Source organism: Rattus norvegicus, chromosome 16, assembly GCF_021556685.1.
Source record: "Rattus norvegicus strain SHRSP/BbbUtx chromosome 16, alternate assembly SHRSP_T2T, whole genome shotgun sequence".
In the NCBI taxonomy this organism is placed as follows: domain Eukaryota; kingdom Metazoa; phylum Chordata; class Mammalia; order Rodentia; family Muridae; genus Rattus; species Rattus norvegicus.
Window position 1 is genome coordinate 54362833 of NC_141549.1, and position 14977 is coordinate 54377809.

Here is a 14977-nt window from a genome sequence, read left to right on the forward strand (position 1 = left end):
GACAAAGTGAGAAGGGATCAAAAGAAATTAACTTTGTCTTTTATATATGTGTGCAGTGGTATCAATATACATCAGAATACCACAAATGAAATATTAATATGTAAAAATTGAGATTTTTAAAATACATTTCAATTGCATCAAATAGCCCATGAGCAGTGAAATCTTCAACACTATGGACAAAGCGATAACTTACAGCATCTGCGACAGTCCCCAACCCATCATAATACATCACTCCTAGCTGATAAATTGCCTGATGGTCTTTCTCCTGGATTTCTTCAAATTGTGCTAAGGCTTCTTCGTACCAGCCCTGAAAGCCACCAAGAGTATTTCATTTTATTGTGCATTTAAAGTGAGCCAAACAGAAGCACACAACGGTCATTTATGCCTAAGGATACACAGACAGTTAACAAATGATTTGGCCATATTGGAACTGAAGGCCCAAACTGAGAAGACAGTGTCTTAGGCCATTGGTCGGCGCCATCTCAGAGAGTTGTGTACACAGGCCTTCAGAAGATATTTACTTATAAAGTAAGCGAAGGTACCAATGTGAAAAGGTTAGAGAAAACACAATCTGTGACTAATTTCCTGAGTACTCAAGGGATCATGAGGGACTGGGGGCAATCCTTTGGAATCCAATGAACAATTGAAGCTCTATTACTGGAGCTGATATGATACACAGAAGACTGTGTTATGTCTACCTATGGAGCTATCCCCCCATGTGGATAAATAAGGAAGTGGTCTCCTCATGCTGTATAGGAAATATGAGAAGCTACTTTTCATACAAAATAATCAAGGACTTCAATTATTGTTCATATGCAAAATAGTTCAGATATCTCCTTATCTGTGTGCCACACTTAGAACTGCAACCACAGACTGTGTGATTTCACAGAATTTCTCTGGCATAAAAGTGTAAGAGACTCTCTTAAAAGTGTGTTTGGACCATCTTCTGCCTCTGCTTTGTGTGTGCGATGCTGGGAGTGGAACCTAGGGTCTTGTCAGCCCTATCCAACTGCTCCATGACTATACCAACAACCCCACCAATTAAGTCCTAACAATACAATGCAAAAGAAAAAAGAAAGAAAAGATAAAGACCAAAAAACTACTGGTACCTCTTCAAAATAGAGTTGGCCTCTTAGAAAATATGCCATAGCATCCCCTTTTCTTATCCTTTCTTTCAGGAACTGCAGTGCTGTATCCACCAAATTAGCATGGCGGTAATAATCTAATGCAGAGAGGGAAAAACTTTGTTAACTGTATGATGTGAAGCCATACCTGATACTGAATTCATTAGATGCTGTTAATATAAGTTTCTTTCCACCTTCTAGTTCCTAAAGTGTAGCTCAGAGAAAGAATATAACCTAAGTAGAATCACGATCACAGCACCAACATACACCTGGCATCATCAAGAAATGCTTATTGCATTTGAGACCAGGGTTCATGGCCAGGTAGGTGGCCCAGGGCTGTCTATGCACTGGGCAAAGCTGTCTGTGAGGGAGTTAAATCCTTAGCCTGAGCCAACCTTAGAACTACTAATCAAATGAGCTGGCGGTCTCCAGTTTAGTTTTTAAAGCTTACATAAAAATAGCTTTAAATATCCATTTGAAGTAAACACAGTGTTGCACTCTCTGAGGGAAGCAACATCTGACATCTGTGTTTCAGAATGAATCCTAAAGTGCTGAGGTGAACATATAATCAGGCTTGAGTTGTGAGGCACCTGCAGGGTCACTCTGCTGTCTGAGTAAGGTCACTAATCTCCAGGAAAGCCAGAAAGGAGGTCACATTAACCACCTCCTGGACACTAGCCGTATGGTTTTGGTTGGTTTGTTTTGTTTGTTCTAGCATACATGGGATTTCAGTAAGACTGTTTTCCAGGCAAGAGTTAAATACTCAGATTCACACCAGGTTTTTCCTTCTTCCACTGGAAGAACGTTTGTTGCTTAGCAGCGTACTGAGATAGCGAGAAAGGGTTTTTGGGCAACTTCTCACTGGTCAGTTTCATCCCGTTTCCACAATATGGATCCTGTAAACAAGAACACATACGATGATTACAATTTCTTCTCCTAAAAAAGCACAAAGAGGACTTCACAGAACCCATCACAGAAGCGTCTGCCCCGTATTGGCTGGCCAAGGGACCCTGAGCTAGCAACAAATTCTGTCTGGCTGTGGCTTCGCGCATGGCAGGGAGGCCTGTGATCACAACTGCTGCCACTCAGGGCTGTTCCTGTGACCAAGGACCTTCTTGTTGCTCTTTAACTGAGGCTGGTCAGAGTAATCCAGTCAGATTACATGTGTCTGTTTACCTGGGAACACACTGTATTTTAGCTCTGTTGCTCAGTTTTCTCTTCCAGTCTGTATGGGATTGCCATGTTACCGGATGGATCACCACTGTATGGTAAATCAGAGCCTTCATATAAAGTGTAGGGACCACCTCATTTGGGTTGAAGGAGTCCAGGTTGGCCTAAGCTGAGAGGAGTAAAGACAGCAAACTCTGTTGTTGCTATGCTTTTTTTTTCTTTTTTGACCTTTGACATTCTACTGTTTCAACTTGCTTCCACCAATCAGGAGCCAGCTCTCAGGCAAGATCTCTCTGATTGGTGGTCTAAAGAAGCTCTTAAGAGAAACTTTGTGAGATTGGAAAGCCGTATTTACATATTTACAGGAGACTATTTTAGAGTGGGACTCAAAAAAAAGAGAAATGGTTTGCTACGTTAGCAGAAAAAAAAATTCACTGAAATGTCTGTATGTGGGAGGAGTTAATTAAAAGCTAATTTCTTTATAGTTTGAAAAAAAAGGGTCTTAAAATGTCCTTTCCTTGATATACAAAGTTAATGGGCCTGGCATGGGGGCAAAATGTCTTTAATTCCAGCACCCAGGAGGCTGAGGTTAGCAGATATCTGTTAGTACAAGGGCAGCCTGGTGGACATAGTGAGACCCTGCCTACAAACAAGAAACAAAGTTACTGGTTACAGGGCTGCAGAGATGGTTGAGCAGTTAAGAGCACCAAGGTTTAGTTCCCAGGCACTCACGAGGTATTTCACGAGTGTCTGTAATGCAGTTCTGGGGAATGGATGCCTTCTTTTGATTTATTCAGGGACTAGACACATGAGTCTAGTATATCAATCTAGTCATGCACATACACACATGCAGGCAAACCACTTACAAACATAAAATAAAATGAAATTAATTAAAAAAATACCAAAGTGTTTCAAAAGGATGTGACTACTAAAGAATATAAAATTCCCAATAAATGAAGCCATATGTGATATATATATGTGTGTGTGTGTGTGTGTGTGTATGTGTATATATATATATATATATATATATATATATATATTCCAAATAAAATGACAGCCAGCCAACTGCCACTCACAAACTAGATGAAGAGATTTTATTTCTCACAGTGTGCTACTATCCAAAAAGGTTTGAGCAGTGGTTCTTAACTTTCTAATGCTGTGACCCTTTAATACAGTTCCTCACGTTGTGGTGACCCCCCAACCATAAAATTATTTCATTGTTACTTCATAACTATAGTTTAATACTGTTATGAATTGTAAGTATCTGATATATAACCCCAAGGGATCATAGTACAGTGGTTGAGAACCACTGGATTAGAGAAACCTGGGTAAATTCAAGGAAGGGCATCAGATATTAAACAAAGCATAAACAGCATTTAACTCATAAAAACATAAACCTCATTTAAACTCACATTATCTTTTCTGGCTACAATACTGCTCATTATTTCTGTTGTTTTAGTGGCTTAAAAAGAAGTATTTCACAGGATCTGAAAAAGAAGAAAAAATTCATCCACCTTCTACAAAATGTCAGGTTTTTTTTTTTTTCTAAGTACTGATTCCTGTAAAACTTGAGGAAATGGAGATCGCTTTTGAGCACTGTTGAAAATAGGAGGAAACTGTCAGGGCAGGGAGCTGATTTACCTAATCTCAAATGGCTGGTTAGCAGGGGCACCCTACCCACCTATGCATTATTTTACCTCTTAAAACAAAGGCGGAGCAAACATAATTTTTACGATATGTCAGAAACGTGTGCCTCCCACCTTAAGAGCTTGGTCTTTCTGTGGAAATCAGTGCTGCATGCTCTCATGTTTGTACCCTGGATGACGAACTGAAAACCCATGGTGAGAAGCACAAGCCTTGCTCCTCAACAGTACTGCGAAAGTGAGCCTGCTGCTGGGTTTGGGGACTTTCTCTGAAGTTTTGGTCCCCCACCCATACTGTTCATCGCAGCTATCTTTCCTACTTTTCGACTGTGATCTCTCTCTCTGAATTGTCTCATAATAACTATAAATGTTCTCCCACCCCAAGGCCTGATCATGGTCCCTATAGTCACAAGGCTGTCTCTAAGAAAGCTTATTTCTGGAGTAATTTCTACTCTGATTTCTAGCAGGCAGAACTGCTAGAAGAGAGTAATTTAGATTTAGTACTTTTTAAGATGAGAAGACTGAACTAAGAAAAGATTTGAAATTTGAGAGTATGCATTTATTCCGTCAAATTTTGACATTAAGCATAAAAATGATCAGAAGCTTACCAGCTGTGTGCCTACTATGTTGTGAACTTAGGACATCCTGTTACAGAAACTGGGCATTCATAACACAATTGGAAAAGAGCCTGTGATTTTGAATTGTTTTTTAAAAATAACATTTATTTATTTGTGTGTGTGTGTGTGTGTGTGTGTGTGTGTGTGTGTGTGTGTGTGTGCGTGCATGAATGAATGCAGAGGTTGGAGAACAAAGTGTAGGAGGTCAGTTGTCCCCTTCTACCATGTGGGGCCTGAGGTCAAATTCAGATGTTAGCTTGGCACTAATGCCCTTACCCACTGAGCATCTCCATAGCCAGAACCCGTGACTTTGTGAGGAAGAGTGGGTAAAACACATACAACATTCCCTTCTTGGGTCCTCTTTAACCCCTCTCATGCCTGTGAAGTCAGCTGCTCTGAGTGCTAACTGACAACCTCTTTCTGTAGATTGATCCTTGGTAAGTCATGAGTCTGGCAGACAACTTAGACCATTGTCCCATTGAGAGAGGCAGTCCATGTGGGGCGCCCCTGCACATTCTTGCTGAATGCAGGAAGAATGAAAAGTTCTTCCTTGAGTCTTTCTCAGGCATGTGCTTTCAGTTAGTAACCTTAAAGAATAAGGTCAAGTGTCTGCATAAGCTTAGAATGACTCTCATAATGCTGTCTTCTGGGTGTATCAGTATCTCAGGGGCCTTTTGAGTCACCTCTGTGAAAACTGGGGACCAGGGTGGGCTGCGGAACTGTCTCTGGCTCTAGTATCATGCTGACAAACCTGGGTGTGTTGTTTACAGTGAGTAATAAAGCCATCTGTCTCTGACCCCGGAGTCTGGTCTTCTGGCAGTGCCCATGAGACAAACTAGTAACAGTCACGTATCAACTAAAAATATCATCTATCCACAAGTGAGAGAAAGTTAGAGAAAATCATCCTCACTGGAAACTCAAGACAGTAATGAAGCAAGCAGTGAGTATCATTTTCTTTCCTTTCCAGAAAAGCCCATTTATTTAGAGGACTTGCTCCCATGCCCTTCCTTTGGGGTGTGGCAACTTTACATCATTCTCTGAAATGAGAAGGAAAAGGTAGGAGTAAAGATGTCTATTACAACCCCCTAAGCTATAGTAAGCATTCACTGAGAGTCAAATATGGTCTTCCTTCAATTTTTTCCAATTTACATTGTATTCGATGAACAATTTACCTTGTGAACAATGAAACCAATGAAGATGGAGTATATATTCAGAAATCTTAATGGTAATTGCAAAAATAGAATTTTCGTCCAGGGGTTCCTGTTTGGAAACCTGTGTTGGCCAGTTATGGCTGACAGATTCTTTTAAGAGTCCAGTATTGGGTGTTGGAGCAGGCACAATGAGCCCAAGGTATGGGTGCAAAAGTATTTCCCAGACCAAAATTAAGAGACACTGTAGACACTGTAGACAGAAAGAAGTAGGTGAATTCTCAGAGACAGAACTGTGTCCCTCAGAGGGCATGGGTGTCTTTATGACAATAAAGAGGTTACCTGGTTTTGCCTCCAGGGTCAGTTGAGTAGGGTCATATTTGGATAGAGTTCAAGGGAACAGCTCACTATTGGAGATATATGCTTTGTGACACTACAGTTCCTCCCAGACTGGCCATGTGAGGTGAGGCATCAGTGACTTATTTTCAGTTGGGCTCTAATTGCTTTTCTGAGGCAGCACAGGTCACTGAGACCAGCTTCAAGCAGTCTGAGTCTGTTCCACAAGGGAGTTTGCTTCCTATTTTTAGCCTCCTTATTTTTGCCCTTTTCCATCAGGGATTAATCCTAGAGCTCACATATTAGGCAAGTACTGTACCACTGAGCTTTTATCAGCTCTTTGCTTGGTGGATTTCACTCAACACCCAATGGCAAATACAAGTACATGTAATTTAGTGATTCTATACATAGAATATATAGAATGTTTGCATAGAAAAGCTCATCTGTTGTTGTTATGAGTACATGGTAAAAGGTGATTTACTTTTAGAGATCTGGGTAGCGAAGTACATGAATAAAACTCTTTCGTATGGAAAATTGTTCCTCAGCTTCCCAGTGTAGCAACAGCTAAGCACAGAAGCAAGACAAAACTCTGAAGCAGCAAAGTTTAAATTGATCTGCTGTTCTAGAGACTATGAGGAACACATCAAGCAGGGACACTTAACTATATAGAAAACAACCCCGAGAGACCCACAAGGTTGCTGTCCCTGCCCCAGTCCTTAGACCATTCACAGGTAACAAGGTTGCTGTCCCTGCCCCAGTCCTTAGACCATTCACAGGTAATTCCAGTTGTCTTTAGCCATCTGGGGATGGTGTCTTTCTCAGAGAGGTCACAGATTGCAATTTTAGAGCAAGACAGAGAGGGGATGTTTGATAGGAGGAAAAGGTGGTCTTCGGTTTGAAACTGGGGGTTGGGATGGGGTACGATCCTGCTCTCACTGTTCCAGCTTCAATCTGAAATGACCTCTCCTGAGTCACACTTATCAGCTTGTTTGAGAAAGTTTCGAGGTAGAATCAATATGTCCCTTTGGAGCCTATCTTAGGTGTATTTTATTGTTGGCCCTCCTCCCTCCACCCCTCCCATCCCTACCTAGCCTACTTTTCCTATAAAAATTTGAATCTTATTACCCCCAAGAAAAATGAGGAAAATGCATGCATAAAATTGATCAAAGCCTATAGCCCACAGATATTTTTTTAAAAATGCACCTCATTACAAAAACAATTCTTTGTTTCGTACCCTGTCAAGCTCTGTATCATTTGATCCTCTGGACTTTGTACAGTAAATTTTCAGGAAAGTTAGGTAGTAATGGAGCCAAGATTTGAATCTAACTGTGTACCACTAAACAAATCAGTCACCAGCGTATAGTGTGATGACAAGGGTGTAATCAGTTCTATAATAAAAGATAACTTTAGAAGTTCTAAACACTTGGCAATTTTTTTTCGAAGAATGTTCTACTTTCCAATTCCTTTGAGTAGGAAGCAGAATTTCAGCAAGGTCTGAGAATGGCTAGATACAAGTAATTTCTGTGCATAACTGCAATGATATTTTTTTGCCAAAGTCCAATTTTCTCAGAAATGTACACTGTCAATTATACCTGCATATGATAATTTAATGATTAAAATGGTTTATTGCTAGGTCTATAGGTTCATGCTTCTAATCCCAGTGTTCAGAAAGCAAGGGGCAGGTGTTCTCGAGGGATCTAAATACAGAGAATCTCTCACAAAAGGCAAAAACAAGAACAAATAAACCAAAATCAGATTTATTAGATGATTTGGGAAATTCAACGGTTTCCTTTAAAATTGGATATTGTTTAAAGTACTTAGGAAATATACTTAGAGCAGATTTTGAGCAGACTTATCTTTACGTACTGATTTTCATTTGGTTTAACTATTATTTGACTCATAAGATCAACATTTTCTTTTTCTTCTCTTAGACACAAAGGTTAATTTGAATGGAATGCTAATATTTCACCATATTTGAGTTTTTAATTTGAAAATGTTTCAAGTTAGGTTAAGCAAATTGTATTTCAACTATATGAACATTTTATTTAAAAATTTCACAGTACGACGGGGTTGGGGATTTAGCTCAGTGGTAGAGCGCTTGCCTAGCAAGCGCAAGGCTCTGGGTTCGGTCCCCAGCTCCGAAAAAAAGAAAAAAATTCACAGTACGTGTGTGTGTGTGTGTGTGTGTGTGTGTGTGTGTGTGTGTGTGTGTATGCACGTGTTTTTGAGGGTCAGAGGACAAGTTTCTCTCCTTCTACTGTGTGGACCTCAAGGTTTGAACTCAGGTTGTTTAGCTTGATAGCAAGCGCCTATATGGACTGAGCCATCTCGTTGACATTTTATGTGCTATAGATGAAAGAGCTAGGATGTATTAAACGTGCAGTAAATGCCCTCTGATAAACTAATGGGAATGAGAGTTGGCTAAACAAGGAAAAGAGATTAATAAAAAGGTACATAAGCTTAGCTACATTTTAACTTATGATGCATTAAAATATTAAAATCTACTTTTTTCATGTATGCTGAAGCAATTTAGTTAGCAGTGAGCTGTGAGAGTTTATAATTGTCTCTTTCTTCCTTAAGTCATAGACTGATGCATGAGTAGGTTGCTTTAAAAGAAGTGTGACTTTTTAAATGCCCATGAAAAACCCTGATGTAGAATGACATTTCCCCATCATTTGTGCATACATGTTCATGTGGGTGGTTGCTAGTACACACATGCATGTGGGTGGCTTGAATGAGAAGGGCCACATGGGCTCATGTGCTTGATTGCATGGTCCCTAGTTGTGGAACTGCTTGGGGCAGATCAGGTGTAGCTTTGTTGGAGGAGATGGGCCACTGGTGGGGTGGGGGGTTGTTTAAAGTTTCAGAAGCCCACTCCATTTCCAGATTCCCAGTCTCTCTCTGTCCCTCCTCCCTCCTTCCTTCCCCCCTCTCTCCTGTGAGATATACACTCACAGCTACTGCTCCAGAGTCATGCCTGTCTGCCTGCTGCCATGCTTCCTGCCATGGTGGTCATGGATTGGAACCCTCTGAAACTGTAAGCCCCCAATAAATCTTTCTTCTATAAGTTGCCTTGGTCATGTTGCTTCAGAGCCATAGAAAAGTAGGATAGTGTGTGTGTGTGTAGGACAGAGGTCAGCTTTGGGTGTCTCCAATTATTTTTTCTTTATTCTTGATAATTTCATTCATGTAGTCAATGGAAATGATTACATTCAACTTCTCCCATAATCTCCTTCACATATCCCCTTCCCAACATCATGTTGTCTTCTTCTAAATAATACACTAAATCCACATTAAGTGTTGCCTATGTATGCATGGGTGTGGGTCCGTCTGATGAATCATAGGAAACCTAATTAGGGGCCATACCGTCAAAAGAAAATAAAAAGAATGATACCCTCTTGAGTATTTATAAACTGCTAATAGCTCTCCAGCAATTGGTGGGGCCTGAAGATAACTCCCCGCCCCCAAACTTATACTGGAATGTTAGTTGTCTTGATCTGGTATAGCTAAGCACAGCAGATGAGTGTGATAACCATACTCTGTCCAGCAGTCAGCAGAACTCCTGTCATCTTCCTGCTGATACTATTTTAACACTTCTTTGCCAACATTCCCAGAGCCTTGGCAGGGGTGGTGGTGAGGAGTAGGTAAAGAAGTTGTTTTATGGATGAGCATTGAGTAAACTCCAAGAAGACTTAGGTTATTACATGAAAACTGCAATGGAAGGCATGGAGTACCTCTGGGAGACCTCAGAAGTCTCCAAAAGTATATGGCAAAACCCCATTGCTGAAGATAACAGACCCCATGGCTGCAGGGCAGAGAGACACCAATCTCAGAGCTACTGGGAAACTATCTCCTGCTATCTAGCTTTCACAGAGACAGAAGGTGCAGTGCAGTCTGCTGGGTGAGAAAAGACATGAGTGCTCTTTCCTAGTGTTGGACTCCACATATGTCAATACCTACCTGGCCAAGCAAGCAACATGTGCCCATCACTGCAACAGTGGCACAACTGTTATGGGGTAACTGCTTTCTGATTGGATCTGAAGCTGGTTCCTCAGGAGAGAATATCATATTTGGTACTGTAATCCTGGTCAAGGGTCCATGGATGGGGAAGTCATGTGCCCTGAGGTAGAATTTGCCATTGTTATTTTCTTAGGCCAGGTTTTTCAAATAGCCGTGTGTGCTTGTGTGTGTATTTGAGAGTAGGATCAATCTACCAATCTCAGGGATTCTCCTATGTTTACCCCCTACAGCTTTGGAATTTCATGTGCTGGTAGCTGACCTTGTTTGTTTTGTTATTTATGTGGGAGCTAGAGACTGAACTCAGATTGGTATGCAAATTACATTACAATCTTATAAATGGTCAAATTATACACATATGAATATTTGACTATCATATTTGATTCGAACTGTATCATACACCTATACAACTAAAGTAGAGTTAAATACAATTTTTTTCCCAGGCAATTAAGAGCCATGGGTGGAAAAAGTTTTAAGAAGCCTAAGATTTTGGATCACCACAACAGGCAGTGTGTCTTATCAAAGAAATATTATTGGTTAGTGAAACTAAATGGTTGAGAAGTTTGTGACTATTTGGGAGAACTGTGTCTACGATAAACTTGTTCTTTAAAACCAGCTTCATACTGGTTGAGATATCTTCTGTTACAACTATTGAAAAAGAATCCTTATTAAAATGGGAAACCAAATATTTAAATAAAACTTCCTTAGCGACGATTTACAGGAACAAATAAATTATACATTTTATTTGAGGTATAACCAGATGTTAATAGTCTCTTACCTTTATGTTTCCCCTATTAACATTCCCTTTACCACAGTCAGAAGTCAACAGGGTTCATTACCAGGAATTCACACTTTGTAGTTATTACATTGTCATGAATTTTACCAGTAGTGCCGCGTTTCCGTTTTAAAATCTCACCCTAAACTGTTGTTTCCTCCGGTCTGTTTCTCAGACTTTACTCACTTATGACCTTGAAGGCTTTGAGTAGTATGAGCCAAATATCTTGTGAAGAGTCCATTTGATTCGGTCTATCTGACGCTCTAATATAAGTTCTGGGTTTTGGTGGAGCCCTTCTCATGTCCTAGAGCAGGCATTCAAGGGTTCGTGCTGTCAACCTATCACTAACCTTAACAATCACCTGGCCTAAATAGTATCTGGCTTTTTTCTTCATTGTAATCTTTTGTTTTTTCCTTTTCATATTCCTAATAACCAGAGTGAGGGCCATCCTTGGCAAACTCCTTGTATTTACTAGCTATTTCCGGGCCCTGGGGACATGTGACAATGGCTGGCTTATTTCACAGGAATTGGCACCCTGCTCACAAAGAAGCTGGCAGCACTGGCTGATAATTCACTTAGTTTGGGAGAGCACCTCCTAAGGTAAACCTCTGGTCAGAGTCCCATCGCCAAGACCTCTAACGCCCCCGCTGAATCCCCTTCCTAAGCATCTTGAGGCGCGCGCGGTGCTATAGGACTTGAAGCAGAAGGAAGCTCTTTCCGGCCAAGGTGGAAGGGGAGGACGCGGGGCCTGCAGGGTGGGTCCCTCTTTTCCCGCTACGTGCATGCTTGCAGACAGAAGCCCCAGTACAGGCGACTTCCGCTTCTCCAGAGGGATAAAAGGGCTTGACTCCACCCAGCGGTACGTGCCTAGTTCTGCTCGCGTCATGGCCGCCGCCGAAGCTCAAAGGCCAGGATATCAACCCTCTTCACCCATGGCCTTCACTGCGCATGCGTGCCCACGACCCCCTGGGCTTCACTCCCAGAGGGCGGACCCAGGTGGGTCATCCTGGCCAATCAGCTGGCAGGCCGCGTAGCAGGCTCCGCCCCCTCTCCATCGCTCTGGGTTCCGGGCTACACGTGTCACTGTTTGGGTACGTGAGGCCGCTGCAGGGCTGGGAAAATCGAGCTGTGGAGAACTGGGCGGTTGGGACACTCCTAGGCTGGGGAGCGGCGGGGAGGGGCCACCGCCCTCCAAGTCCCAGAGAGCTTTAAATTCTGCTGAAAGGGGGCAGTCCCATGCACTCTTACCGACCGGTTTCGCCTCGCTGAACTCCCGGAGACACTTGTCATCTGCTTTAGGGGGCGATGCTGTTGCTTAGCTGCAACTTGGAGGTGAGACTCTCACCCCTTTACGTCCTGCAGGTTAGATCTCCCAGAGGTCTGTCTTGGGAGCTCTAACAAGCGTGACGCTGGGTGACAGAGCGCTGGGTTACCAGGTCAAACCTTGTCTGGTTTTGTTTTCTTTTCTCGTGGAGGGTGGATTTTTCAGCTCAGAAGGCTCAAGCAAGACAGGACGGTGACAGTCTGTTCTTTTCCTGCAGGAGGATGGCCTTAAGAATTTGCTGGAGACAGGAGCATCAGTCAACGCACCCCCGGATCCTCAAGAGCAGTCGCCTGTTCACCTAGCTGCAGGTGGCGGCCTTGCTTGCTTTCTTCTCTGGCAGCTGCAAACCGGTGCTGACCTCAACCAACAGGTAACTAGGTAACCGATTGTTGCTATGTACAACCCTCTCCTCCACCCAGTGTTTGCACAAACATTTCCCAGTTGCGGGTTTCAGTTGGTATAAAGAGCCATGTAAGAATTTCCAGGAAAAACATACTGCAAGATGGTAACTTGGAACTTGTTTAGTATCCACATTAATAAAGCAAAAACAAGCCATGGGATTACTTTTTTTTTTTTTCTTTTTTTCGGAGCTGGGGACCGAACCCAGGGCCTTGCGTTTGCTAGGCAAGCGCTCTACCACTTAGCTAAATCCCCAACCCCCATGGGATTACTTTTAATAATTTAATCCAATACTGTTTTAATATGTAATTATATCAGCAGTGATTGAGATGCTATTTTATTTTGCTTTCCTACCACAGTTCAGTGTGTATTTTACTTTTATGGCATAGTTCAATAAGTCTACCCACATTTCAAATGCTCCTTAGCAATAGGTGGGTACTGGCTACTCTCACATTGTATAGTGTGTGTCTACAGGACTTTTAAGAGTACTTGCTGTTTGTCCAAGTCCCATCAACCAGGAAATAATGTGTGGGAGACATGTCTACCATCAATTCTTTGAGTAGTCTTCATCATTAGAGTGTGATGAAGTTTTCAATTATAAACCTTTGCCTTCTATAGAACTCTAGTTTGCTGGCAGTCCCTTAATTTTTAATGTATGAGAATATGGCTACTGTTTTTTTTTTTTTAATGGAAACTTTGTATTAGCACAGCAAGAGAACTTTGTCAAAAATACAATGAAATGAAATAGTTCTATTGTTACAAGGTATTACATTGCCCACTGGCTTCTACAGAATGTTTGGAGACACTAATGTGCTGTCTTATCCTACAGGATGTGTTGGGAGAAACTCCACTCCACAAGGCAGCCAAAGTTGGAAGCCTAGAGTGCCTTAGCCTCCTGGTGGCCAGTGATGTCCGGATTGAGTGAGTATAAAGTCAGTGGCTTAAAGCTTTGTGTTTTCTTGGATTAAACTAATCAGACTCCTAAAGCCTAATTATACATGATCTTACAAATAATGCTTGCCTAACTGGTAATATAATGTTATCCTTCCAGTAATTGAATATTATCAAATAGAGTGAGCGGAAACAGATCCTTGACATTCAGAGGTGCAAACCTTCATGGCAGATTCTACTACAGTTTTAGCTTAGGAAGACTCTTCCTGTATAAGTTCTTGTTGGCTGTTTATTGAACTGTATGGTTAAATATAGTGAACTGAACACCAAATACTCTTGCCATTCAGATTCTTTCAATAGTGAAATAAGATAATGGAGTAAAATACAACACTAGAATGCCCACGATATGCAGCGTGCTAGCCACCGAGCTTACAGCAGTGAGCAGAATTTAATTTCCCTGAGCTTTCTTTGTCCCATCCCTGTGTGATGCCTGTGTATGTTCATGAGAGTGTGAGACCTCTTTTATCCTGTACCCAGTGTTGATATGTTCTCCAATTTTCTTTATTAGAAAAGTAAACAATACTCTTCACTTAACTCAATTTTTGTCTAATTTCAGCTTATGTAATAAAAATGGGCAAACAGCTGAAGATCTTGCTTGGTCATGTGGCTTTCCAGAATGTGCCAGGTTTCTAACAATGATTAAATGTACGCAGACAGCAAAATCCTCACGTGAGCACCCTGAGGGTGACCCCTATGCTCCTGTGCTGAGACAGAAGCGGAGTTTCAGAACTATGGAGAGCAGAGTGTTGAAGAGAAAGTGTTGGTAAGTGCCTCACAGCTGCTGCCTGCTTCTCCTTCAAGGATATCTTTTCTGGTATAGGTATTGTTGCGCTAATGTTGGCATTCTGATCTAAGGTCCGGTATATTTGTTTTTTTTAATTTTATCATTGGTTATAGTTACTACTTACCAGCTTCTAGAGACTAAAAATTTGTCTTGTATGGTGGGAATTTGGGGAGAGACCTTCTTTTAGAAAGGTTTTAAAGGTTGTTTTTGTGCTTGTGAGTACACGTATTTATGTGGCAGTGTGTGTGTAGGCCTGGAAAGGACATGGGACCTCTTGGAGCGGGAGTACAGACCAGGCATTTGTAGTGTGTCTGGTTTGCTGCTTGGGAGCTGGGATATAAATTCCAGTCCTTGTGATTATACAGGAAGCACTCCTATCAGTGAGCCATTTCTCTGGTCCCCTTAAAAATGTTTTTAGTCTCAACATGTTTTTTTTTTTCTCCCCAAAACAGATGATGTCTTGTTGGGCAAGAGGAGAGAAGAGGCTTGAAGACGGGCTTCACTTCAGACAGATCTATAAGCCATTGCTTTGGCTTAACACATGGCTACACTCCTGAGGAGGAAAGCTTTCTTCCAAGTGAAGAGAAATTCATTCATGCATGTGTTTACATGACTAGTATTTTGGATGTACATGTTTTGTTATTTAACTTATTAAAAGAATATTCAAGGAGTTAAATTTTCTGTGCACT

General features: G+C 41.6%; 3 protein-coding genes across 19 annotated transcripts in view; 2 read left to right on the top strand and 1 right to left on the bottom strand.

The window, feature by feature from the left end:
* Positions 1-12506, bottom strand: part of Lrp2bp (Lrp2 binding protein) — a 27961-nt gene extending 15455 nt beyond the window's left edge. For 2 of the 14 annotated variants that reach the window (XM_087587902.1, XM_087587889.1), the window contains exons 1-4: positions 12079-12506; positions 1900-2020; positions 1110-1222; positions 194-307 (exon numbers count right to left, since the gene is read on the bottom strand). Coding sequence is in view for 12 of the 14 variants with exons in the window: in XM_087587889.1 (XP_087444015.1) it covers positions 194-307; positions 1110-1222; positions 1900-2020; positions 12079-12120 (390 nt within the window). In the remaining 2 variants the exon portion in view is untranslated. 14 annotated transcript variants of the gene reach the window in all.
* Positions 1-14977, top strand: part of Erich1 (glutamate-rich 1) — a gene marked incomplete at its 5' end in the record, with an annotated part of 52793804 nt that overhangs the window by 23492273 nt on the left and 29286554 nt on the right.
* Ankrd37 (ankyrin repeat domain 37) lies at positions 11893-14964 on the top strand. 5 transcript variants are annotated; one of them, XM_087588660.1, is made up of 5 exons: positions 11893-11921; positions 12372-12524; positions 13383-13474; positions 14061-14267; positions 14741-14964. In XM_087588660.1, coding segments are annotated over exons 4-5 (129 nt in total). In that variant the 5' UTR covers positions 11893-11921; positions 12372-12524; positions 13383-13474; positions 14061-14139; the 3' UTR covers positions 14742-14964.